A 27,818-nucleotide genomic window follows, 5' to 3' on the forward strand; every position below is an offset into this window, starting at 1 on the left:
AGCCATAAACAAGACACTTTAACCACTTTCCAAGGAACTAAGAGCTTGGCCATTATTAGTTAGTTTAGCAGGGTAATTATCACCTTACATATAATTAATAAAAATCAGTCTTAATGGACTACTATTTTTTAAAAAAACATGGAAAAGCCAGGAAACTCATAAGGCACATGTGCAAATCTATCTTTCAATTATAGTTATATCCATACAGCACCTCTTGACAGTCACACATGAGAGGCCAGAGAAAGGGGAGGGACTCTGTACAAGTCCTTGGAGCTGATTCCCCAGTCACCTGGTGTCATGTCCAGGTTGGAGGAGCTGCTGGCTCCGGTGCCTCAGTGTCTGTGGCTGCTTGCTGCCCATCACCAAGAGGGGAATTGGGCTTCACTGCACTCAGAGGGGTAAATTACTGCCTCCAGCCTCAGTCCTAGCTGTGAATCCCCTTATTTATCTGCATTTAAAACTGGCTTTTCTTCAGTTAGTATGGCTCATTTAAAGTACTGCTAGTTTCCCATTTTTGAAAATTAATCATAATTTAAAAAAATTGTGGATACTTGCAAACAAAGAAAATTGCAGGGGTTTATTTGTTGCAGTCATTGTCAGGGCTGGTGTTACAATTACTTCTAGTTTTAAAAGTCCTCTTGACCCATGACAAAAAGGATATTTTAAATTTGATGACAGCTTGCAAAATAAAATAATGCACTCTTAAAATAATGTGCAATTAAATTATTACCAAAATCTATCACTGAAATCTATGTTTTTATTATATCAAAAGTATCAGTAATCACATATTTTGTGCTACATTTTGTTCTCTTTGGTGCTACAACAGATAAGGTTTTACTAAGGTTGCATAATGTTATCCATGATAGCACCCAGTTTGCAGTTGCTGATAGCTTTGCCAGACTTTAACTGTTTGGCATCTCGGTGAGGTGAAGCTTTTCACACTGCTTTTCTTCTTAGTTTTCTTTTCTTCTTAGTTGAGTCTGTTTTGGAAAATTTCAGAAAAAATGATTCAAACATTTCCAGGCGTTAGGCAATGGGAATATATATTTTTTTGACCACACTGAAAAGTCCTGGCAAACCTTGCACTGAATAGCTGTAGCTTCCCCTCCCTCCCTCCCTCCCTCTGCTGTCCATCCTATTGTTTGGGAATACAGATTTGAAATTTGGCAGGAGAGTGCTCTTTGTCTTGTAAAATTCTTACAAAAAGCATCACATTGCATGAACTTAAAAATCTTTGAGAAAGTGTGATGAAGGCAGGTGGGAGAGTGGAATCAGCTGAGAAAAGAAATTGTTCTATCTTTGGAAGTATTGGTGGAAAGCAAGGGGAAAAGGGATATGAGCAGAGAAACAGTTAATTGAGGATGAGACACTGATACAAACCTGGAAGTCAAAGGGAGTTACAGGATTTAATATTTACTACACAGAAGATCAGGCCTTGGAATCAGCCTTTTCAGAAGGGAAGATTTGTGGGGAAGAAGGGTCAGATGTCAACTATCCTGCCACCAGTAGCAGATGGATTGGGAAAAGATAAGTGAGCAAAACTGGGAAATGACCAAACATTTTTTACTGATATATCAGCTCATCCCAAATGGGAGATTGTGCCTGGAGCACTGCATTCTGGAATTGCCAGTGTATTCTGCCTCTGCTAATACACCTAATATGTTTTAAAATTTGTTTATGCTTGTGACTTGAAGCCCAGCAGCAATGAATTCTACAGTTTGTGCATTGTATGAAAAATTATTTCCTCTTACTGGGTTTAAAACTGTAAGATAATTTTATTGTGTCCTCAGATTTTTTTTTGTAATTTATTTATTACAATGATGATTTTTAGACTGAATAATCATTCTCTAATCACAGAAAGTCCAGAACTTTCATGACTTGCAAGCCTCCATTGTATCCATCCCCAGTTACCTTTTTTTTCCCTGATCTGAAAGCATGTGGTTGGCCTCTTTTATTACCACATATCATTAAACCAACATTTCCATGGAATTATCCATAATGGTTCAGAGATTTTTGTGCCGCATGATAATAGCTAGGGTCCATTGTGGTTTAGATCTAATTAGGATTTTTTTCTCTCATATGCATTACTTTGCATTCATCAATACCCTCTGCTGTTTTATTGTTGTTTAGTATTTTAAGCTTCCCACAACTTTTGCATTCAAATCAGCTAGCCAGAGTGACTCTCCATGCCTGGTAATTTTTTTATGTTGTTATCCCTCTTTTTTTAAAGTCCTACAAGACTCTACCTAACATCTCAGGTCCTTGGGAGTTGGGTAGGTAGCTTTCCTCTGTTGCTAAAACTTGCCAGCTATTTCTACCCTTTGTTTGCTGTCTTTTAATGATTTATTAACCAAGTCTTAGGTTTCCCTTTATTAAAACTTAGAATAAGATAAAAACTGTCTGGCTTTCACAAAAACACCCTCAAATGTTGTGGCATTCTGTAACAAATTCTGGATGAACAAAGACACATACACAGATATAAAATAGATGGACCTATTCACATAAGATCCTTCTTCTAAGTCTAACTCAGAATTCCATTATTAGTAATATTAGAAAATTTCTTTGTCCTTAGGCAGCAGAAGAACCATTGTCCACTATGGTAAACAACAATTGCTTGCAAATGATTAGACTTAAATGTTGGCAAAATAATACCTAAATTCTTAAGACAACTCTCGTGTTTATAAATCAACACCAGCTGTTCCTGTTTATGCAATACTTTGTAAACATAAAAGAATAAAATAGAATCTGATATGACAGCTCATATACCAAGATTCAGCTTTCTGCAAAAACAAATCAGGCCATTAAAAAATGTGTTTTGTGGTTTGTGTCAGATATTCTAACAAAGCCAGCTAGTCTCATGATAATAAATGTAACCATGTTTCTCTAATGCCTTTAGGCATATGGCAGGTACCTGGAAAGGAGACTTCTAGAGCTGAGGCATCAGAGAGGTTTTCTTGCTCTCCCCCTGGAAGGGACTAATAGGAAGACCCCCCCCCCCCTCACAGGCAGCACCTGTCAAGCATTTCTGAGCCATGTCAGCTCCAAATTTACCCTAAGTGCCAAATTCTGATTTCTGTCACACAGATTCTGTCACAGGAAAGGAAGTGATTCTCCCAAGTCAGTGAGGTTTTCTTTATTTTAATTGTCCTCAGATCATCCACAAATCTCTCTTAGGAGTGGGTGTATGGTACATTTGGTATATTCCTCTCCAATAAACTCAAAGTTAAAAGCTCTTGCTTATTTTGGTGATTATTTCTCATGTGCAGAGAGGATTAGATGTTAGCTAAAACCAGTTAAGTTTGAAAAAAAAGCAAGATTTAGTAATCTCACAGCTAGGTGGATGGCCCCAGCATGAAATGAAACCACAGGCTGCTTCCATGTGAAGTGTGGTGTGAAAGCCAGGCACCTCAGAGCAGAGTTTCAAACTAACCCTTTCCTAAGGTGAGCACTAAACTTTTGATGGTGTGATCTTCAGAAAAGGGGATTATTTTCTGTGGGTTTTTTTTGTGGAAGCTCATCATCCTATCAGAGCTGGGATTCACCCAGAGAAAGCTGCCTACCTAGGACCTAAAATATTCTTCTCAAAAAGCAGGCACAGAAATGAGCTCTATTTTTCTTCTTAATTTTATCTGGAAAAGGTAAGAAGGGATGCTTCTTCACCCCGATAATGTTTGAATTTGTAGTTGGATTGCCACTTTAGAAGTAAATCATGTGAATGTCCCAACTTACTGGATGTCAGGGCATGTTGCAAAGCAGTCTTGGTGTTGGTTAAACTGGACTTTAAGGTCTCTGACTACTCTGCCATTCAGCCCATGAGATTGGTGTTGAAATTTAACCATTTCTTCTTCCTCCTTTGCCCTAAAAGATCCATATATGGTGGGCATTAGATCAGGTGCAGGACCTTGCATTTGGCTGTGTGGAACCTCGTGGCAGAGTTTGTCCAGGTTCCTGTCTCATCCCTCAGGTATGTCAGCTGCACCACTCAGCTTCACATTGTCTGCAAACTCACTGTGGGTGCACCTAATCCCACTGCCTGTGTCACTGATGGCGATTAAACAGTGCTGGTCCCAGTGCAGACCTCTCAGGGACACTGCTCAGCACTGGAGAGACATTTGGGTGGCCTTTCTACCTACCAAGCTCTGTGCAACATCTGGAAACTGAAGACAAGAAGTGCTGAAATCTCAGCTTTCCTGTTTAGAGATTTTCTGGGACATGATATTTCAGGGGCAGAATCCACTAAATAGAATACATTATTTTGGAACTCTATTTTTAGCTTATTTATTTACGACTTGGCAGACTCCTAGTCAGGAGGGGATAACCCTGGCCCTAGTGATAAGTTCTAACAACTACATGTTTATGCACCAGTAGGTATCAGGAGGTCAGTCATAAAAACCTGTCAGTTTGTATTACTTCTCTGTTGACTCTCTATCAAAGCATGAAGGAAATGGGAACTGCCATCTTTCTCTTTCTACCACTGTGTAGTATGTCATGAATTAGACAAAAGAAGTTGATTTCTTTTCTTATATTGGTGCAAAATACAGTCCCTTCAAGAACTGGAGTTAAAAAACAATTAAATTTCTATCTAGTTATTCAGTTACTGAGGCAGAGATACCACTTTTGCAGGTGAAGGCAACGGAAATGTAGAATACATGCTGCTTCTGGGCCTTTTTAAAAACACCTAGGCAGTACTTTCAGATGCTTGTGAATCTAGTGGTGAATTCTGGTCAGGTCTCCCCATAGCACATCTGTTTGGATATTAATGAACTGTTAGTTTTTTAAGTTATATGCAACAGGGAATTGTGAAACTTGCATCACCTTTAATATGTTCAGGTCAATTCCTTTTGATACTAACACTCAAATCAAAGAAGCTGAATGAGATAAGAGAATATCAATGATTATCATGGTTTCTTCTCCATATGAGAAATTTATACTCTGTTTAGCATCCTGCTTCCAAGTGAGCTTCCAGGTATTTGATATTGATGGCCATGAGAATGAACATACACAATTAAAATATGTAAACCATTCTGTGCTTCTACCCAAAGCATAGCCAGGCTCTGAAGGATCATGCACTGGCTGAAATGTCATTCTATGGAAGAAGAAAAGAGTTTGGAATTTCTTGCATTGCGCATGTTTAAATGCATTTCATGACACACTTTAACTTCTCTCTGCAACCATGGCTACAATTAGGATACACTCCTGTTCTTAAAAAATCCCACACTTTATTGTCTATCTAGAGGACCTGAGAGCTTTGATTTCAAGGTTTGAGGTTTTTTTGATAGGACAAGCTACCGAGTGCAAAATCCAGCAGAAGAATAGAGGACTGGGTTATTCTGAACTTGTGTCAAGAAACCAGATACTAAAGACTGACAATTTCAGACACCTGAAATTCTATCTGTGTGCTCCAAGCACTACACTATGCAGAACAGACACTGCTGCATCTCACCTCAGGTAGACCCTGTAGATCAGGAAGGTATCCAGGATTATTTTGATCTTTACCTGGATGGAAAAAAGTATTTTAATTTTTATAATGAAATGCATATATATATGTTGCATATATATAATGCATAGTAGTTTCCTTAGAGCTGTTTATGATAGTAGTAGTCAAAGTGGAAAAAATTGTTTCTCTTTATTTTACCACGAGTTTAAGTTACTTTTGAGTTTTTCTCTTTTAAAATCTAAAACATGGACACTTTGGAAGTAGAAAAAGGATTACTTGATTAAATCTATGAAGTATACCTGGCAAGTGGACATTTTCTAGGAGTGCAAAAAGATCTTTTCAAGTACGAAACATAAGTTTTTAGAGCAATGGTTACTTCATACTGTATCACCTTTTCACCTTACATTTCCTAAGGAGACATTTATTATCCCTGACTGCTGTGCCTGTTATCATAGGAACATAATGGAACACCGTGTTTCCTCTTATGTTTGCAAGGCACTGCTGCTGATGGTCTGATAGGTTAGATATTTCCCTAGGACATTCTTTATTGTGAGACTCGCCATGTACAACACAGACTGCACTTCTGTTTTCACGTCCCATCTTGACCACTGGATTCAGATATCTATCTATCTATCTATCTATCTATCTATCTATCTATCTATCTATCTTTATCATCTATATATCAATGTGTATCAGCTCACAACCCATAGGGTCTTTAATCTGCTGCATACTACAGAATACAGCTGAAAATATTCAGTATTTCTGCAGTTTCTAGGCCCCATGCCCTGGGCAGTTCGGTGTCAACTCTTTGACTGATTCTAATGAGTGCTTGGAATACTGGCAGAGGAATGAAGAGAGTACTGGCAGTGTAATCCTGCTTGTGGTCCCTTCAGATCAAGGTGCATGAGTATTTGCAGGGAGAGACAGGGAAGCTGCTTTGGTTCTGTACTTGTTCTGCAAGTCTATTGAGACTTCAGGACTTGAAGGTCTGTGATTGTCAGCTGTACTGGAGAGGGTTGAATCAAGTCAGAAGGAGCTCAGTCCAGACCTGACTCCTGCCAGATGCTGAGCCTTTCTGAACAAGTACATTTACAGGAGTCTAAACAAGGAACTGCTTGCTTAATTCATAATATATTTGATCCTCAGTACACTCCTTTGTCCTTGCTGATATGCCATGAGATATATGGTGGGCTCTGTGCTTACCTGGCAGTTACTGATGGGCTTCTTGAAGCTTTCAAATCTCACATGTGGAGGTTATAAAAAGTTCACACTCATTCTAGAATGCCTCAGGCCAGGGATAACTTGATATGTGATTTTAAGAAACAGATGACCTAATCCAGGAGACGCTACTAGTGAAGCTGAGAGTATCAACAAAAATGTGTGTCTGTGCATCTGGTTTTAGAAAAATAACTTTGCAAATCAGAAAATAGAACTAAGAAAGGAAGAGGGGGAAAAAAAAGAGTAAGTAATTTTGTTCTAGAGCAGAGAGGTGATCCTTCAGTGTGCCAGACAGAAACCAGGTGATTGGAGAAGAACTCATTTATAGGAGTAGAATCCTAAGAACAGTCAGTACCTTAAACCAGCACTCTCCAAAGAGCATCTGTGCTATTTTGATATAATATTTCATTGAAGACATAGAGAGTGATCCAGGTACAACTAATTTTGTAGGTTCTGACAAAACATAGGGCAAAGAAATATGATAACATCTCACAGTGGTTGTCATTGCACTAGCAGAAAACAAGCTGCTTGATGTGGATCCATATATCCTGGGCTGAGCTTGACATAAGGCTCTCCTAGTCTAAGAAGGCATTAGCACTGAATCTTTTCTGATTTTCTGTCTCACTTTCAGATGACAGCTCCTCTGGCAGTTAACACATTCCCAGAAATGGGACTGTGTAGTTTCTTGGCTTTGTCAATGCTATTGCTGCCATCTCAGGCTCTTTGGTACTATGAACACAAATCTTTTAGGAAAGCTCTGAAACTGTAGATGCTCTGGGTTTATGGCACTCTAGGGAATTACACTGTAATTAGAAAAAAAATTAGGGTTCTGAAACTCACCACTGTATATTTTAGTTAAAAATGCACAACTGTAACAGAACAGACAGTATGCCCCCAGTATATTTTATTGTCAATATATGAGGATTTAAATTTTTGAAAATAGGTCTGAGCTGCTTGATAGGTGCACTTCTGTGAGCTCTTGAAGTTATTTCAGTCTCCTCTGCAGCAACTTTGTCCATACTTATCCATGTTATGCAAAACTGTTTACTTTCTTAAAATAGTTTTCTGTGTGTTTGAGCTTTCTCACAGATTCATATTCTTTCTGGTTTTAAACATTTTGTATCAACACTGGTAGGTTTTTTTAGGCTGTAGGTACACATATGTCTCTAGATCCTATTCCTTAGTTGGGGAGGAAGGAAACTGCTTTTTCAAAAGCTTTGTTTGCTCTTTGTCAGGAGATGCCTTCACCTGGCAGGCACTGAGGGTAAAAATCTACATCTGCAGTCCAAGGCGTCACTTGGCTCTTTGACTAATGTAAAAATGAAAAATAAGAAAGGCCATTAGTCATTTTTTCACAGTGTAGCTTTTTGGCTGGCAGGAACACACCAAGAAAGACCTGAGTTTTAAAGCAAATTCACATTTTCTGTAAGCAAGTTTTCTGAATTGTCACTTTTTTGTACTTCTTTATGTACTGCAACTTTACACAGAGAAATTTTGACAGCATTAGAAAACAGGAAAGGCCAAATACCACTTCTGGCAAACTAAGAAATCTTAACTGAATCAGTTTTACTGATTTAACAGGTCCACAGAGTCTGAAGTGATGGGTTGTAGTTCATAGGAGGCTACTGCTGTAATGAAAAGATGTTTAAAATTTCATTAAATGTTTACAGACCCAGAGGTGAGGCCCCAGTAGATTATCATATAAAGATAATCAACAACATAAAGACATATAAAAAACCCCCTACCTATTATGAGCTTTCAACTGCATGGTATCAGGTCTCAGATACAAGGATGACCTTAGCGGGTGATTTCCTTGACATATGTAGCTAACACTTGACTTTGCTTACTTTGTTTAAATTTAGATTTATACATTTTTCATGTTTAAGCAGTAGGGTAGCTAGTAAACAGACATTTTTAGTAAGTAATTGCTCATGTTGTTACTAGTTGACTGACAGCAAATGAAATCCTACAAGGATTTTTATACATACTAGTGGTAGTGATACAGCTAAGTGGCCACTTGGTAGGTGAAAGCTTTGTTTGTCTAGGGTTTTAGCATAATCATTAAATCACAGCTTTCTCTAATTGCTTCAGCTGCAGCCAAACTCAGTTGGATGGGATTCTGAAGCAAATGGAATTCTGTCACATTCAATATCAGTGTTTGCTTTATTAAATAGCATTTCTCTGGGGACCTGCATAGACTTTTGGAGTTTTTAATTTGCTACAGTATGTACTAGCTGGCTTCTGTAAAGGAATTGTTCACCAAGCTGCAATTTTATTATTACTATTGATGCCTTTTTACTTTAAATGAGGTTGACAAGATAAGAGATGCCATTTAGAAGAAAGCTTTACTTACTTTCCTCAGTGAAGACTGAGTTTTGAAAGGGAGCACTTCTTGGCATGCATAAATTCTCCCATTTCTTTTGAAATGAAAATTTAAAGTTAATAATTAAAACAAACACACAAACCCACTCTGTTATCACAACCTCTGTGCTTCATTCTCTCTATATATCTTTCAGTGCCTTTCAGTACAGTATATCCTTTGATTTAGCAACCGTAACAGCCTTGTCAGTGATCTGTTACACTGTTCTACAATATTATAGCAGCAATAACAGTAAAAGTTTTGGTTCTAAGTAGATTTTTCATGGCAAGCAGGCAATTCAGACATCTCCATTTGAATCAGAATTTTAATTTGGAAATGCAAATGTCAGTTTAAAAAGTGCACTGCCTTGTGCTTCTCACCACCAAAACTTGAAAACTCTTGTGTACACTGAGAACATGAAAGTGTCTGGAGCCCCCCTTATCCTCACTTTGTCAAAGCAACCTGAACTCCTGATTATGTTCCTTCCTTAGTCAGACGTGGCTGTACCTGCCCAGTAGTGAGTGTTATGTGCTTGAGAAGGGTAGGGCTACCCCACAGAAATGGAGGAGCTGAGTGATCTGAGGGTCACAGGACAATGCATGAGAAATAGTATTTCATTTGTGTTGTCTTGACCTAGGATTTCCTTATATTTCAGATTACCCAGGACAGAGAAAGACATATTCCATCTCTAGTTTAATTGTATTTTTGGCCAGGAATTTTGCATCCAAATACAGTATGTAATTAAAAAAAAAAAAAAAGAAAAAAAAAGGTCTTGAGGGTCTTTATTTGCAAGTGTGGCTAGCTGGGGAGTAAAGTTAGGAAGCCAGGCAAATAATCACATCTTCTTCATTTAAAGTATTTCATACTGGCAGAAGTCTTTAACCAGTTCTCCAACTTCTGTCTGCCACTTGGAGCTTTTTATATGAAACAGCAGGAACCTGGCAGCCTGGAGATCTTTGAGAATTGCGAGCAGAAAACTTGAACATCATTTATAGGTTTTCCTGCCAAGACTGTAAAAATCTAGACAAAGTAGATACAGTTGTTTCATCCAGCTTTTCACGTATTTTTGTCCTTCACTAAGCTCTCAAAGCCTCAACCAGTTTTCTTTCTGACTTTTAAATTCATGGTAGATATATAGAATAGGATTTATCTTACCTACCTTTATCCCTAAAAAAGTTACATGGCTAGACTGAACCATTCTCTAGGCTCCCTCTACAGACAGTGAAGAGACAGAAATCTGCAGGAGGCTTTTTATCTCACATGAATTTAGACAACTGTCTTGGGGTGAGATGAATCCCAGCCCTGTTGTCACCCTCTAGCTTTGATTCAGCAAGTGTAACAAGTTCCATTTCCACGCTGGGATTTGGAGCCTTGAATAGAATATTCCAACATCTGATTTCCACTTAATTTAATGGAAAACGAATGCATAAGTCTTTTAATTAGCTTTGAAAATCTCTGCCTTAATGTTTGATTAAGTTGGAATGCACATGTGTTTGTATATTTAAAAATTGCAAGCAATAAATGTAGCTGTATTATTTTCAAATACCTGAGCATCTGATATCTGCAGCTGACCAGTGGTTCAAATGGCCACTCCAGGTGATACTATTCTGTACTGTTGAAAACTGGAACAAGTAAATTGAGTCTAAAATATAAACTTAGTAACTTAATTAAACTCTTAAACTGTCTTTTTTCTTATTTCTTAAGTAGTATTTAGATTCTGAAACACCTTTAACACAGATATTTGTGGATAGAGTGACATCACTAGCTGACAAAAATGACTGTGATTAGCAGTCCTAATAAGTACAGAATGCACATGGGAATTAACTTGGAGTGTAGTTTTGCTATAAAAAAGAAGTAATCCTTTAAAATTATCACAAGAGTGGGGCTTCTAATATGGGTTGAATAAAAAATGTGAATGAACTTTTAAGGGACATAATTTGCAGGTCACTCTAATGTTTTTGTGAAATAATTTGTTAATTACCATGGTGGTTTTGTTTGTTTGTTGTTTTTTGGTTTTTTGTTTTTTTTTTTTCTTTTCTTAAAGAATAGGCACTGTATATATAGCAAAGACATAGAGGGGTTTTTCTATTACCTATACATAACAAAGAACTCATATTTATGTTTTACCATTGCTTCTTGCCAAAATTTCTGTAAGGTGCCATAATGTTTACTTCTCCCTACTGTCTGGAATTATGCAGTGCTTTTACAATTTCTTTGGGTGATACCTGGACACCCAAAATCACAGTTATATGATTAAACAATTACATGCAGCAATATATAATTTAAAGTGTAGATATGGTTGCAAATTTTAAAAAGAGTGTTTTCTTTCTTAATTGCTTTCTCTTTTTCTGACTAGTTGCTAAATTAAATTTTTGTACATTAGATTACCTGTCTTCCATAGGAGATGGGACACACAATATACTTGATCTTTTCTACTTCCTGTACCTTCCCAAGAAATAACTGCTCTTTTGTTAGAGCTGTCCGTAATTTTGAGATGCTCTTACCTGGTTGCAAATCTTAATAGGAAGCCATAATTTTGAGTTAATTAGACTAGCAAAAGCATAGGTGGATCTCAGCTCAGCAAAACATTTAAGCATATCCTTAATTTTAAAAATCCCTTGCTGAGTCTTAGCAAGAGATTTCTCAAAGTCCTGTAGGATAAAGATGTGCTAGAGTTGTGTATAATGGTGTGGGCTGGACCTGAAAGATCATCTGCTTCCAAATCCCCTGCCACAGGCAGGGCACCTTTTACTAGACCACATTGCTCAGAGCTCCATCCAGCCTGGCCTTGAACACTGCCAGGGATGGGGCATCCACAGCTCCTCTGAGCAACCTGTGCCAGTGCCTCACCACCCTCACAGTGCTAATTAAAACCTGCTGCCTTTCAGTTTGGAGCCATTTCCCCTTGTCCCATCACTACATGCCCTTGTAAATAATCCCTCTCAGGCTTTCTTTCTGTATATAGAGATATGTGCCTCCTTCTCTATATGTCTTTTCAATCCATATAATCTTTTCTTATGATAAAATCAACTCTTTGTAGCTGCATTACCTAGCCCTTTCACTATTTGATACTTCTGCAAGACTCTGGCATGTAACTAGGAGGATGGTTTGTCTTACCTGTGTCTCCCTTTCCTACCTAGATCACCAGATTCACACAAGGATAAGGAAAAATACATAGAAGAATAAGTTTTTAACTCAGCTGAAGAGCCATTTATGACCTCTCAAAGTACAGTCTGTTGGATCATAGTTTAGACTGCAGCTCTTCAGAATCAGGGACCTCTGAAGGTCCCAGCTTTGTACTTGTCTCCAATACACGAGGTGCTTTTGTGAGACTTCAGTAATCCAGGAGGTGGGGAGAGTCCAGTGTGGAATGGAGGTGTCAAGGACTGTCTTCATCATGTTCCAATGTGGTATTTAGATGCTGTCAGTAATAACTTTATTTTCACTGTAATAAATAATAAAGGGATTTGTGTTCACTAAATTTTAGAGCCTTGGGAGTTGGTGCAGTTGGATAGATAGACCTAGAGAGACTCATTTAGTAATCTTGCTGGGAATATGAGTTTTTTTCTGTGCCCTAGTGACACATAATATTTGATGCTCTATATTCACTCATGGCAATACTAGTTATTGCCTTTTCATTCGGATAGATGGCATAGCAGCTTCCATTTACTCATAGAGATGGAAGTAAACAAGGTAAAAAAGAAACCAGGTCAAAATGTCAGAATAAAATAAGAACATTTGTATGGCTGACAGTAGTACATTAGATAATAGACACACTTAATATTCCATCTCTATAAACTATTCTCAAAGGCAGAGGCTGTGGGGTATTCTCTGGAAGAATAGAGAAATGTAACTGTGGTTCATTTTTGATAAACACAAAACTCAGGTCTGTGATTTGTCTGGAATGATCATGGATTGAGAATACTACTAAGAAAATCTATTACTGTTTCCAGCCAGCCAGAGATATTTTCATGCCTATTGAAAAAAGGGCTCAAATTTAAAACAATTTTGAATATGGATTTAGTATGCACTGTATATATCCCAGGTACTAACAGATAATGTGCTGTGGGTGGAAGTGTATAGCTCTCTAAAAACTGCACAATTTGGTTGTTAATGCCCAGTCTTTTTGTTCTCACAGCCAGAATATAGGTCTTCTCCTTAGAGACCAAGTGTAGTCTTATCCCATATATTTTAAAAGGACAAAAGAGCATCTTCTGCTGGTCAGTGATGATATTGCTGTGAAATCCCAAGGATGGTGCCACATTGGCAGTAGGGAATTGGCAGTGGAGTGTGTCTTTAGCCCAGCTTCACTGCTCTTTTCCCCTTTTTCTTTCTCCTATCCATTCTTGTGCACAAGTTTCAGGAATGGAAATAATGAATTCAAATTAAAGAAGCCAGTGAAATGACACATTTCACAAGTTAACTCCTTCTGCTCTGTACTGCTTACAGACAAGTATTAAACTGCAGTCTCCTGTCTGCTGCAGGTGAATAGTCAAACCTGTAGAGAGTGGATATTTAAGAATTCATTTCTCTTTTGTCCACAAGCTTCAGTAAAATTTAAAGACTGACAAATAATAGGTTTTAGACCAGGCATTCTTCTCTGATTCTGTTATTAGACTGAGCTAGGTATGTCTCTGTCTTATCCTTTCCTGACAACTTAAGTTAAAAATCTCTGTAATTTTAAGCACTACAATTTTAAAAGGATATCCAGATTGTTATACAGGTAGCATCTCTGTAGATGGAAAAATCAGGTGGCTTAGAGGTAGTGGAATAACTGGTCTTTTAGAGCTGTGTGTAGACTGGTCTTGCTATTTGCCAGCCTAGTGAGTTTTTCCCACAAATACTCTAACAAAAGGTACCTAATTTGGGCATATGTTACTGAAAGGGTCAACCATCCTTCCGAACACAAGAAAAATATTAGTTGCCCTTATTTCAGTGTCAGCATGTTTCAGTTAATCTGAACCCCTGGTAAAATTTCCCAGTGTGGACTTGCTATTTGTGACATATAAGTGACATTATCTCAAAGCTGTATATCTGCAAAGCTGAGTTGTATGGCCAGTGTCATTACAGCACAGTGTTTTTGCTAAAATGATGCTGATTCTCATCTGCCTGGGTTCAGAGTACAACAAGAAAATGGCATGGATCAATTTGTATTTTTGCAAAGCCTCTCTCTTTTTCTATTTTTTTTTGTTTGTTTCTCCCATTTGTATCTGAAATTAAATATTTCAGGTTTGATTTTCTGTTGCCTGATATTGTACTGATTTATAGGCAATAAAAATAGGATCCTTGATATATTAGGCATTTCCGGTGAATGTGTAAGAGTATATCCCTATTATGGGCCTTTCCCTGGAATTCCTTTGGATTTTTAAACCTACTCCAGATTTACATGAGAAACAGAGATGTTGCCCCCATGTTGCACCCCAATCAGTCTCTCTGAGGAGGTATTGCTGTGGGGATCTGTTGCATGACTATATTTTGCCTTTTCAATAAAACAGAAACTTGGTGTTGCTTCTTTACTGTACAATTGAAGATAAGTTCCTAAGTGTATGTAAAGTAATGTAAACAATAGTTCAATTAATTATTAAGTGAGCTGGAGAGACTGATATGTTTTGGGCATTGAGCGGAGTTTTGGCAAGAAGTTGCAAGTGTATAATGGAACAGAAAACTACTTATGACCAAAGCCAAGTCTTAAAATCTTTTAGCCAGTTTTGCTACACATTGTTTGAGAGATGGAATCCAGCCACACTAGTAAGTGAAATAAAAGAAAGCAACACCATTAAAACTATGAATATGTGTGAAATAACAAATGGAAGGAATAGATTTGGGCATTCCTGGCAGGGAAAGGGAAATGGAGATTCTGTGAAATACCACTAGGTGCCAGATTAAAGGTATATTTAATTCTGTGTAAACTATGCTTTATGTTTGAAATAAAATAAATGAGATAGAATAACAAATGGAAAAGCAATGGAGGAGATTCTTAAAAACTAGCCCTGAGTAACCAGATTGGTCCTCTTTCTCAAGTACTTTTACTAACTATAGGGTACTACATATTCTTAGCAGGGATACTGGGAAAATAGGAAAGGTGTGCATCTCCTTGTATAACAGACAGCCATATATGGGTTTCCCACCTACATACATATGAGCATTTCACTCTTTCACTCTGTTCATACTGTCTCCAGGAAAACCAATCTAGGACTCAGTATCTGCAGTCCATACTGAATGTATACAAATAGCAAAAAGCCCTCTGCCAGATTATAAAACCATTGTGCTTTGCAAAGCCAGACCTACGGATGAGTACTCAAATTTCCAAGTCTAAACAATTAAGATATGTAGATCCCTATTAATTTGTTACTCATTTGCAATTTATATCAGAATCTTAAATATATTAGGTAGAGACAATATTGATCTAATTTAGAACTACAGGGGAAAATTATTGGTTTCTTGTATTTGGACATTTTATTTTTCATGGTTTTTCTGTGTGCTTTAAGTATAAACATCAATGTCAGAATTTTTTTTTATACTTGTGAGTTTTGTAATCTGTAATGGATGTGGAGTTTTTCCAGATGTATTTAATGGTATAATCTTATCCTGAACTGCATTTTGAAAGCTCAAGTGTAGTTTAATTTTCTGGGAACAGGAGGAGGGAAGGAATGCCGTTCTTTCCTTAGGGAGACAGCAGTTCCTTGTGCAACATTAACTTAAAAGAATATGAGACACATATATGTTGCCAACAGGAATGTAGATGAATAGAGTTCTGAAAATAGTAAGTGTCAATAGGGAAGGGTTGCAGATGCCAGAAGAAAAATGTAAGCTCCCAAGTGCACACTCTCTTTTTATTTCTGCCTTGTCCAATGCCAAGACTGATGTGTAAAATTCAGGTTTTCCCTAAAAAGTGATTATTAAAAAAAAGTCTGACTTCAGAACAGATGTGTTTCCTGTGTGTATTCAGAATCATATTTATTTGTTTCCGTAACTCTGTTTGAATATACTATTTTCACCTGTTAGACATGTGCAGCCAAAAGTGGTGTCAGGTGGAAACCAAATTCAGGCTCTCACTGGGCGTGAGCTGTGGAGCTGCTGTACAGGGGAGGCTCTGCCAGAGGCTCATGGGCAGCAGGATCTCCATACCCACTCCCATTGGGAACACAGCAGTTGTGCTCTGCAGCTCTTTCCCCTCTGCAAAACACTAGACTAGAAATCTGTAACAGGGCATTAATCCATTTAACCTGCAATGGCAGCAAACTGCCAATTATTACTTCTTCTATCTGTGTTAGCCACCAAGGACAAGCGTTCACTCTTCTTTATAACAATATTTTCATATAGTTGAGGACTGTCATCCTGTTCCCTGTGAGTTTCTTCTGTCTTATACAAAACACAGTTAGATCCTTCTACCTTTCTTCCTTTTGAGTCTTTGGGGTTGGTTGGTTTGTTTGCATGTGTCTTTAAACTCATTGATTGCTGTGGCTCTCAGCTAATTCCTTTAAGAGTGGATGGCCCAGACTTGGCCATAGTACTCCAGAAGTGGACAGACTATTCCAGCTGAAGTCTTTCCAGAGATGTGTTTGCTGGAGTGGAAGGGTATTGTATCTCAGACATTTCCCTTATTTCCAAGAGCAATTGATTGCCGACAGATTTACTTCATGATCTGGACCATTTTCTACAGTACTGCTTAGTCAGTTATTCCCCATTTTTTGTTTTTGTTCTTTTGTCACTTGACTTCATTGAATTTCATCTTCATTCCAGATCATTTCTCCAATCTATCAAAATAATTTTGAATTCCACTTCTGTCCTGCAAGGTATCTGCATCCTTTAAAGTGTGATTTCCTGTACTGGCTTTTTACGTCAGTCCATTCTGCCTTCCAAGTCATTAAAGAAAAAGAAAAGAATTTGGAGAAAATGCCATAGTCTCAGTTGGCCTTATATTCCAGTTGCAAGATCTATCACAGGCAAGTGGAAAAGCCTCATTTAGCTTGCAGACTCTTATTCATGTAAGTGTGTAAGGTGTAAAGAAGAACCCAGCTTGACTCTCAGATCACACAGTGAACATACGGGACTTTTAGATGGAGGGGGAAAAAGAACATCATTTTACTTAAAATCTGATTACCTTTGCCAAAGAAAATCAGAGTCAGGAAAAAAATATTGAAACAGTAGGATTCCATTTACTTGGAGACCCTATTCAGAGTTGAGCCATGCTTCAAATTACAAATAATACCAGGGGTGGAGGGGATCAGAGGGAACAATGAGAGTTGTGGAAGAAGTCGTTTTGCTGCTTGGGTACCTGGCCACAGCAGCACAGCATCTTCACTCCTGACCCAACTTGTGGCTCTGTCTGCCCTCTTCTCTCCTGTGACCTCTTCCTTAAATTTATTTTAATACAAAATATTTTTAGAGAATTAATATTTTTTTGGTTATGTTTAGGCCATTATTTCAGTGTTTGAGCATGTGAGTGCACTACGTGAAAGGGAGGTTGCCATGGTAATTTCTCATTATTGTTGAATAGAAAAATAATTACTCTGGCGAAATCCCCCATAACCTGTCAAAGCATAAGTTAAAGATGCCTGAGGGCAGCCTTGCCTTCACCATCCTCTTTTCGCAAAAAAGAAAAAAAAAAAAAGAAAAAAAAAGAAAAAAAAAGAAAAGAAAAAAAAAGAAAAAAAAAAGAAAAAAAAGGTGTTTTTTTTAATAACTGGATCATATTTTGGTTTGTCTGGGGACACCTCACTGGGTTTTGTTCACATTTGTCTTTGAGAGTAGATGGGCCACCTGTGACAAGGGTGGGGCAGAAAATTAATCCAGAGCATTTCAAAGGATGACAGGATTTATATACTCTTTTTTAAGTTCAGGTTTTCTTTCTGGGGTGGGGTGTTGCATTTCATATTTTTCTTTCTTCCTCACCTAAAATATGCAAAAGCTTAATATAAAGACTTTGGACTGTGTTCAAACTGTGAGAGAGTATGGATATTTCATCTAACCAGAGAGGGAATCCTCAGTAATTCCATTTCCACATTCTTCTTGCTTTCAAGACTTCTTGGGAGCCAGCATGAGTGCAGATATCTGTGGTTTTGAGGAGAGGCCCTCCACTTTCCCTGCTCTTCTCTATCTTTCCCACATGCAGTTAAGTCCTGGCTATGCCATGCTCTCCTTTTTGTTCCCACGTCATTGGGTGCTACGGGTGTAGCTCCAGTGATACTCAACTACTGCATTAACAAAAGCTGCAAATGTGGTGTGTGGCATTGCTGAAATTCTTCCCTCCACTCTTCCTTCCCTTTGACAAGTATGTCCAAAAGGTTAAATGGTTCTGCAGCCTCTCTTTAGTCAAATGGCAGAGTGGGAGCTCGTAGCTGCTTGTTGGACAATGCACTCTTGTTTGGGCTTGTAATGCAACCCCCAGGCTGTGCTGAGTGCAGGGCTCTGTGCAGAGGTGTGTTGAACACCTGTGTGTGTTCCATGCCTAACACTGTGTGTTCCATGCTTACCACTGTGTGTTCCATGCCTGACACTGTGTGTTCCATGCCTAACACTGTGTGTTCCATGTTGTGGCTGCTTGGCTACTCAACACAGCAGTGTTTGCTACATGGAACACTCATCAGGTTTACACCAGGAAAGAACAACAGCTCTCTGTGACAGCAGATTTCTGAGATGTGGGGACAGCTTTGATACCTCTTTGTGTGACTGAATGGCAGGGCTGTATGATCCTGTCACTGCCAGGTTGGATGAGCCTTGGCAGGGAAAGTGTATTACAGGCTCTGACTCAGACAAGAAGTCTCTCTAGGGTCTCTGGAAGGAACCAGATTGTTAAAACCTGTCCTTACCATTTCTCCATTGGATGCTTGACAAAAAAATCAAAGTGAAATTGAGAGGGAGGAAGTATACCTTGCTTAACATTTTGGAGTGAAATGCAAAAGTAACATCATCAGGAAATACAGCAGCAGAACTAAAATCCCCAGATTGCTCTGCATGTGTACATAATGAATATGATAGATGCATATTTTCTTTTAAATTGGCATTTTATCTCAGGATCTTTTTCATGTGAAGCAAACATTTGTTTGCTTCATCTCTGGCTTAGATCTATATTGCTCAAGCATTAAGAGGTGCTCAGACCTCACTGTGCTGAGTGAACCTGGCCTTGCTCACTGGAAAGGATGGTGCTGTAAGTGGGATAGAGGACACTTGCTCAGGTGCTAGACATTGAAGTTTGGGTGCCTGTTGTTGATCATCCAGGTCTGAAAATGCCTGGTTCAATTGGTGAAGTCAAGAAACTACCTTTAGTGCTGTGTTGGTATGTGTTTTACATTGTTCACTATTTTAATAATTGCCCTGCTCCAGCTATGTGTATTACTGTAAGTCTAAGTATGCACAAGTCATCTTAACTTTTTTTTTTTTCCACTTCTTGTATCACACTTAAAAGTAAAGATTTCTCACAACAATTACATTTGAGTAACTAGCTGATATTTAATCAACCTGAAGTATTGTATTTATATTAAATGCACTGGGGTAGAATGGCCATTATATTTAGTTTCTAAATAACTTTCTTGTCATCTTGTGCTGATGATGAGGTTATGTAGCATTATAGAATTAAGTACTGAAGGATTTTTCATTACCAGGACCAAGCATTTGAGACACATAGACCAGAAAAGGAGGGAAAACTCAAAATTGCTTTATTTGCCATTGATTTATAAAACCATATCTAACATTTGGAGAAAAAATGTTACGGAAAAGAAAGTTTTTACATATTTAGTATGCTGGATAAAATGAAAGTTTATTATATAGTAAATTAAGCGTTTCAGGTTTTTTCCCTAAATTAGAACTAGAACTTTATCTAGGAAAAATTAGTTTGAAATATCACATAGACGTCTGTACCCCAAAACCATAGGTGAAGGAGCCAAACTAGGTGTGATCCTGTTGAATTTCTTTTACAACAGATAAACATATTTTCATTTTGCCTCCTGTTAAGTGAATGATCTGTTGCTTCCTAGGATAGTGACAACCTCTGGTGGGATGCCTTTGCAACTGAATTTTTTGAAGATGATGCAACCTTAACACTTTCATTTTGTTTGGAAGATGGACCAAAGCGATACAGTAAGAAATGTATATTTTTTGTTCTGATGTTAAGTATGAGTTTCTAAAAACAGTTTATCTGTACAAGACAGATGCAACCCTGGCAATGACAGTCACTTGTGTATATTCACTGACTATTAAGTTACATTAAAGAATTCCATGAATTTGGAATCCATTTTTTATGGAATTCCTCTGAGTTTTATTACATGAAAATAAATTATTTCCTAGTGGAATGAAGCAAATAATAAAATATAATCTTTGTTTTTTTTTTTTTTTAAATTAATGTGCTTTGTAGCTGTGCTTGCACTCTTTGGTAATTTGTCCTCTGCAAAAATTCAAGTGTTGAGTCTTGTTCACAGAAAGGGAACTTTATAGCAAATATCAGTATTATTGCTGGAAGGGCTTCCAAAATTAAAGAGGGATCAGAAAAACAACAAAATAAAATCTATATCCTTGCTGATGTAGATAAGTGTCATTCCATCAACAGTGTGGATCTGTGCTGCTTGCCCACATTAAGGACCAGCCTTGGATGCTGTCTGAGCAGCAGTGGAAGTCTAGAATACTCTCCATTGAGCACTAAGTGAAAGCTTGAATAAAAGTGAAGCAGTGAATAAATCTGATGGCATTGGAATCCATTGCCTGCACACACTGAGCAGCAAAAAGGGATAAAATTCATCGAACAAATTGTTTGAAGTGAATAATTCACTCAGCTTTAGCACCAAGCAACAGAGAGGGAAGTAAACATTGAAAAACTGCACTGCCAATTGTTTTACTCCATTCAGAATGACCCCTGCTTCATGGTGACAGATTGTGCTCTCTATTTAATGTTCTGAATCTTGTGAGGTTCTTCTTTCTCATGAGAGTGACTGATTGTCAGCCTATCACTCACATACTTCTAATTCCTATTATCAATTATCTCAGGTATTTATTTGACAAGTGTTACCTTCTTCTGGAGAAAAAATAACAACCACTTAGAATGCACGTTTCTGGGATTAGTGTTGACAGAATTACAGTTTCTTGCTTTTCAAAGCAAGTGATAATTCTCTAAAGGTCCTCAAATTACAGCCTATAGCAATGCTAGTAACAGCTGATCTGTCCTGATTAGGTTGAGTCAACTTGTCAGATATCAGATTTGCTAGTTGTGTTATCAGTCCAGAAGGCACAGATACATCAGCAAAAAAGCAATTAATGTCCAGTTAGATCAGAGGGAGTTGTGGTTCTGGAAAACAGTGCTGCATATGAAAGAATTTGTCAACGTGTAAAATACTCCTGTTGTCACAAATGCTTGAAAATGGTTGCATTGTCTGTAAATGGGACAGCTTGGCATGAGGTAATACTGGGTAATACAGCATTGTTGCTGATAAGAATGACTGAAAGGTCGAGTTACTATTGTCATGCTTTTAAAAGTGACTAGTACGCAGAATTTTTCCTCTGGTTTTAATTTCTGACCTCTGCACAAACTGATTGGTTTATTCTCAGCATCTGGAAGTGAAGCTCTGTATTTAAGGCTCTTTGCTGGTAATTAATATTTCCTTTCCTTTGTTAGTTAATATTTACTAAGTAGTGAATAGTTAATAGTAAATCAACAGTTACTGAACTGTAGTATTAATGATGCTTTTTGACATGAGCAGTATTCTAACTCAGTGAAACTCTGAAGAGCATGCTTGTGGCTGTTCCAGTTTGAGACTTCCATTCCCTTCTGAGAAGGCTTTGAGAGGAGTCTGGAGGCCTCTGTGCTGTCCAAGCCCCTGCTTGGGGACACCTTTGGCATTGCTTGTGGTGGCTGCAGAGTGAAGGTTACATGCTAACAGTACCTCTCTCTTCCTAGCTGGGAACTTTGTGTCCAAAACCATGACCAGGAATTGAGAACAGAGAAGTCTGCTCTCCTTACAGCTCTCAGTTTCGCTTGTCCAAGCCATGCTCTGCTGGCTCTGCTGTTCTCTTATGAGTGCTCTTGGCATCTCCCAAGAACCACAGTGACACCCAGAACATTCCAAGCTGGTGGAATTGCTGACCAGGGGCTGTGGCTCCTGTTAGGAGCACATGGTTGCAGCACCAAACATGGGGTTCTGAAAGCAGTGAAACAAAATTGCCCTTGTCTTCATCTATGATGTCTCCAGCAAGACACCTGCCTCCTTGCCTAGTGTGTATGCTGTTTAGGATGGAGAGGGCATTAAACACATTGGAACTGGAAGAGAGGAAAGAGAAAAGACAAATTGTTTGTTCTTACTCTTGCAGGCACAGACAGTAATGGAGGGAACCAAGATAAGGCCCAGGAAAAGAGAAAAAGGCATCCTTTGAGAAGTTGTTTATAAAGCTGAAAGTGATGAAAGATGCCAACCTCTTGCCTTTGCTCTAGGATTCAGGTCAAAATTCCCTGCCTTTGTCTTGCTTCAGCCTGTGAGAGCTTTGCTTACATCTCTGACATTGGTTGTGGCCACCACCTTTTTTTTTTTTTTTTTTTTTCCTTTGGGCAATGTTTTCCCTCTTCTGAAAACTAAAATATTCTCTTTTGGAGCAAACAAATTCAAAAAACTCCATTGCATGCATGCGTGTGTGGAAAGGACAAAACTTTTTTGCTGTCCATGGCCTCATTTTCTCTGGGTTATGGCAATTCCCAGTCCATTTCCTTCTTCTTCTCAGGGGCTATTTAGCACTTGTGCTAAGCCGTCAGAGACATGAAGAAGCACACTGTTTTGCCCCAGGTTCCTTCTTCAAAGTCCCTCTAGAATGTTTTGGGAGGCTGCTGGGCAGTGATCTTGAGTGCAGTTCCCAAATTTCTTTGGGGTTTTTTTCTCTTGGTTGCTGTAAACTTTTTCTTTCTGTGAGTTTTGTATCATAGCCTGTTTCCCAGCTGGCTCTCTCTGCCCTCTGCTCTTACCTGAACAGTCCAACTCCACAGCCAGTGCAAATGTTCAGAGTAGGCCTGTAAATCAGTGTTTATGTAAATGGTAGAAGATTTAAAAAAAAAAAAAAACAAAAAACCACTTTTTTTTGCCTCCCTTTCTGGTTTAACTTTAATATACAGTTTTGTCCAAGAGATTATAAGGGTTGTGAACTCAACTTTTTTTTTTGCTGTCTCAGAAAACAAAGTTGTTTATTTATTTTCATGGCTCAAAACTGAAGCTTTATGAAGAACACAAAATATTTTTAGGTGTTTCATTCACATTACCCTGTTTCACAGCTCTCCTCTCTATACTGAGAAAAGCAGTTTTCTTTCCTTTGCTGTTCTCAATGTTTCTCTTCAACTGTCAGCTCTGAGATGCTTTCATTTTTAAGGAAAAATAGATATGGTTCAAAATGGGGATTTTAAGTCACTGGGTTATGTTTACTTTGCTTCACATCAGGCAACACTATGAACTGATACTTGAGCTAGCTTTAAATGCCCCTGCATCTGCATGGCACAGCATGTAAAAATACTTACTTATGCCCTGGGAAGAGCAGAGGTTTGTTAGTTCAGTGATCCACCTGCTTTAATTAATTTGATTGCCAGGTTTGTTAGAGCTAGACCTAGTTATCTGTGCAGAACAGTATTCTGCCTTAGATAGATGTGACTTGAAAGCCCAGCTTAACTTTTTCATGCAGAGATTCTGTGTCAGACCAGAAATAGCTGCTGTGCCCATCTTTGCAGTTCCTTTTGTCTTTCTTCAGTATTTGATTTCTGTACATGCAAGAACTTTACCTTCTGCAATCCTTTCTCCCTGGCACAGCCTTCCAGAAAGAAGATACTATCTTCTTTCAAACACACACTGAAAATATGTTTTTCTCCTACTTGCTTATACCCCTCAGCTATTCTTTTGGTCTGAACCCTACTTACATTACAGAATTTTGTGTTGAAATTTTAATGAAAATGCTGCAGAAAATAAAGATATATTTTAAGTTAACAAAGGTGTAAATTATGCATTTCTCTTGTCTGGCTTTTCAGGGTAGCTTGGCTACCCTGAGATGGAGAGAAACCTCACACATTCCAATGCTTAAAGACAGGGAAAGATTCCCAAAAGTAGAGATGCTACCTGTCTTACACTGCACTGAATTATAGTCAACAGAAACTAGGATGTAAACACATGAAGTTCATTCTACAGTGAGAGCAAAAATAAATTTGTTTTAATATATTATGCCCTGATTTGTTTGTTCAAGAAATAAATAGGATTTAAACAAAACCAAAAAAAAGAAAATATGCCTAATGAAGCAGAATTTTTGTTTCCTTGTTGTGGATAAAGCATTCATTTCCTGTTAAGAGGCTTCTATCCCTGTAAAAGAGTAAATACTAGACTCTGATCCATTGTTGCCCAGGTTCTTTGTTTCTCTGAGACAAAATATTTCCCGAACAGATAAGAGAAACAAGTTTGATTGACAGCTCTTAGCAGAGTCTCATCAGCTGCTGTGCTGACAGCCTGGTGATGCGCACTGTGCTGATGTGGTAGGCACTGACAGGTGATTGACAGCCCAAGACTGGGGAGACAGGAAAGATGAAGCATGCTCAGTAAGAATAATGTGCAGTGTTTATGCAGCACTGCAGAGAATAGGAGCTAGAAAGTTAACTCTTTCAGGGAAAGTGCTATTTTAATGCGCAATGAATGCAGTTGCCACTGTACAGAAAATTAGAGCTTGTCTACATTTTTCTTCTGTTCACTAAATGATTTCTGTGCATGGAGGAACTATAATACTGTAGGAAGCAAAAGCATGAGCTATTACATTTGTAGCTGTAAAAAATTTTCATGTGTGGTAGATATGATGGAGTCCTCGAAATGGATTTATTTAAGCTTATAGATGTAGAATATATTGAGAATTTCAGGCACTTTTTATAGGCTTTCATCTCCCAATTTTATATGGCATTGCATAATGTTACACAGTAGAAATTTCAAAAGGAACAATTTGAGCTCTTTGCTCTCCCTATCCTTAGGAAAATATAGTGATTTCAGTTTTATTGTTGCTCTGAATCTGTAGCTGATAATTGAATATGTATTTTCTGTTATAATTTCCAGCGCAGTTTGTGTTTGGAATGTACAAGGTAACTATACCATGCTTTGCATTTTATTTATTTTTTTTTCATTTTCTCTACTTGGATCATGAACCCTGTTTGATTTTTTTTTTTTTTTTTGATAGGAAGGAAGGAAGGAAGGAAGGAAGGAAGGAAGGAAGGAAGGAAGGAAGGAAGGAAGGAAGGAAGGAAGGAAGGAAGGAAGGAAGGAAGGAAGGAAGGAAGGAAGGAAGGAAGGAAGGAAGGAAGGAAGGAAGGAAGGAAGGAAGGAAGGAAGGAAGGAAGGAAGGAAGGAAGGAAGGAAGGAAGGAAGGAAGGAAGGAAGGAAGGAAGGAAGGAAGGAAGGAAGGAAGGAAGGAAGGAAGGAAGGAAGGAAGGAAGGAAGGAAGGAAGGAAGGAAGGAAGGAAGGAAGGAAGGAAGGGGGTAGGCCTGGATTACTGGGCAATAGTTTCAGAGAGAGCTTTGGGCCAAGCTGCAAAATCCACAACTTTGAAGTGCTTATCCAAGTTTTTCTGTGTGCCTTTAGAATATATTGTATAAGTGCATTTTAGACCATACTACAAATTATTCAATTAATACACAGCAAGGAAGTTGCAACAGATTCATTGTGAATTTTCCCATGTTTTTATAACCTGTGCAATGCAGGTAACTTTATAGTCCTTTATTGAAAAAAAATGCAGAGTTTAATGGTGAGAAGCTACCTCTAGTGGGTATTTCTTATAAGCATAGTTTGGGAATAAACAGGGAAAGTTCATTACACATTACCCACTTGCATAATATTTTCAAAAAGATGGTTTGAGGGGCCAGCATGCTACATTATCACCCCAGGTTTCTCTAAAACTCTCATCTAGCTTCTCTCCTATAAGTCTTAGAGGGAAAATTAAATTTGCCTAGAGAAAGATTATTTTATTTCCAGGAACATCTTCTTTCTTTTTCCCTTTATTTTTTTTTTTCCCAAAAAAATCACAGTCATTATACATCATTTGAGCTTTCAGGTACAACACAGTAAATTGGCTTTGTGAGACAGCTTATTCTGTGTGACTACCTGATATTTGTCTTTATATACAACTATTCTAGTTTTGGGTTTTTTTGAAGTTTCTTGGCAATAGTTTTGAGTTTAATTTCAGAAGATAGGTAAAAATTTCATTAAAATCAGATGTAAAAGGTCCACAATTGCCTGGATCACCACTAGCACCTCCATCCTCCAGCTAATGATTTCTAATTAACAATTACTTCCTAAAATTGATGTTTTAAAGAGTTCTCAATCAATTTTACATATGCTCTATGAAAATTGTATATTAATAAACTTTAGAAAGAATATAAGTAATGCACTAGAAAGTTTAATGCTTTACAGGAGTCTAAGTGTATTACAGCCATGCACTTATCTTTATCACCCAAACTTTTGTAAGCTCATCAAAGAATAAAGTGAGATTTGTTTGACAAGAGGTATTTTGCATAAACCCATGTTGACTGGCATTAATTGCATCCCTTTCACTTCAATCTTTGTCAGTTAAATCCTGTATAATTTTCTTCACTATTTTGTCTGGATTGATATCAAGCAAGTGTATTATGTTATGCTCTTCCCTGACTCTATAGTGTCCCTTAAATATCATCTCAGCAGTAGCGGATTTTTAAAATTCCCCCAGTAGTTCTTTTATTTCTTTAATTAATATTTTATAGCACCAGATAGAAATGTGAGAAAAAACCCTTAGAACTCCTAATTTCAAAACATTTGCTTCTCATAGATACTATTTAAGAGCCATCTTAGTTGCCAATGGACTAGAAGGCACTTTTCTCTCAAAATGAACATTCTTTCCAAAAGTGGAACAAAAAAGCTTCTTAAATGTTGAAAGGTTTTCTGTTCCCAAATTAAATTAAAGTTTGATAAATTTCAAAGTCTTATTTTCTCTAATATTTGTGGATACAATTTTTTCACTGCCAACTTCAGCATCTCATTCTAATATTGTATATTTCATAGGATGTTTTTATAGAACATTTCCCCCTTTTTTATCTCTGTTTTTATTTTCTACAGGCATCATAATTATCAGGATTTTTTCCCTTCTAATTATTGCCTTCATTTTCCTACTTACTTTTTTTTTGCCAGAATTGTTTTTCTTTTTCACCTTTTAGCTGCATCTTTTAGATATCTTTGGAAGTCTTTTTAACAGATTCTTAATTTTCATGCATAGTTTTTTTCTGTATTTTCTCCCCATAAATTGAGCTATGGTGAATCCAGTATTCTGAAGCACCAGATGTATCTCTCCTATGACTGGGATTGCCTTTTCTTTGTGTGTACTGAATGCATGTTCTGGATGGCATTTGTACAGAAACATGTGGTCTGACTGGAGAGTGTCCAGGGCAAAGCAAAAGTCTTGAAATAAACTTACTAAGAAAAATTGAAGAATTTGAGTCAATCAGTCTGCAGAAGAGAAGACATGGAAAAAAGGATGAGGAAAATGGGTCATAATAACAGGACATCTCAAGAAAAGGCCTGTGGTCTGTTTCTATAGCCATGATGAGCAGGAGAAGAGATGAAGGCCTTAAATTGCATAAAAAAAATTAAAAAAAAATATAAAAAAAATTAAAAAGTGGGGTTCACTCTTACCAGTGATAAAAATGGAGTGTTTGGAGAGATTCCCTGGGGAGGCTGTGGACTCCTGCACTCAGTGAGCTGTCTGACCTTCACCTGTGTTTCCCTGAAGTCACTGGTCCAGAGCTGGTGCCAGCTTTCAGTCCCTATTCGGTTCAGTCTCAGCCATCATGA

The 27,818-nt window shown here is 37.8% G+C and overlaps 1 protein-coding gene and 2 long non-coding RNA genes across 18 annotated transcripts in view; 1 reads left to right on the plus strand and 2 right to left on the minus strand.

Moving 5' to 3' along the window:
- Positions 1-27,818, plus strand: part of LDB2 (LIM domain binding 2) — a 363,575-nt gene that overhangs the window by 201,963 nt on the left and 133,794 nt on the right. For 11 of the 15 annotated variants that reach the window (XM_064418575.1, XM_064418576.1, XM_064418578.1 and 8 more), the window contains one exon: positions 19,991-20,093. In XM_064418575.1, the coding sequence (XP_064274645.1) occupies positions 19,991-20,093 (103 nt within the window). Of the gene's footprint in view, positions 1-12,292; positions 12,438-18,532; positions 18,723-19,990; positions 20,094-27,818 lie in introns of those variants that run through there. The other 4 variants (XM_064418584.1, XM_064418582.1, XM_064418577.1 and 1 more) reach the window with 3 other exon arrangements.
- On the minus strand, positions 809-12,379 carry LOC135299470 (uncharacterized). Of its 2 annotated transcripts, XR_010361450.1 has the most exons (5): positions 12,132-12,379; positions 10,561-10,636; positions 9,009-9,072; positions 5,444-5,496; positions 809-980 (listed from the first exon to the last, which is right to left on the minus strand). It is a non-coding gene; the product is annotated as an uncharacterized LOC135299470 (long non-coding RNA). The 2 variants fall into 2 exon arrangements; XR_010361449.1 differs by lacking the exons at positions 809-980; positions 5,444-5,496 and adding an exon at positions 7,540-7,964 and having other exon boundaries at positions 12,132-12,368.
- LOC135299471 (uncharacterized) lies at positions 15,946-18,542 on the minus strand. The gene is made up of 2 exons (XR_010361451.1): positions 17,987-18,542; positions 15,946-17,371 (listed from the first exon to the last, which is right to left on the minus strand). It is a non-coding gene; the product is annotated as an uncharacterized LOC135299471 (long non-coding RNA).

Source organism: Passer domesticus, chromosome 4 (genome assembly GCF_036417665.1).
Source record: "Passer domesticus isolate bPasDom1 chromosome 4, bPasDom1.hap1, whole genome shotgun sequence".
NCBI lineage: Eukaryota > Metazoa > Chordata > Aves > Passeriformes > Passeridae > Passer > Passer domesticus.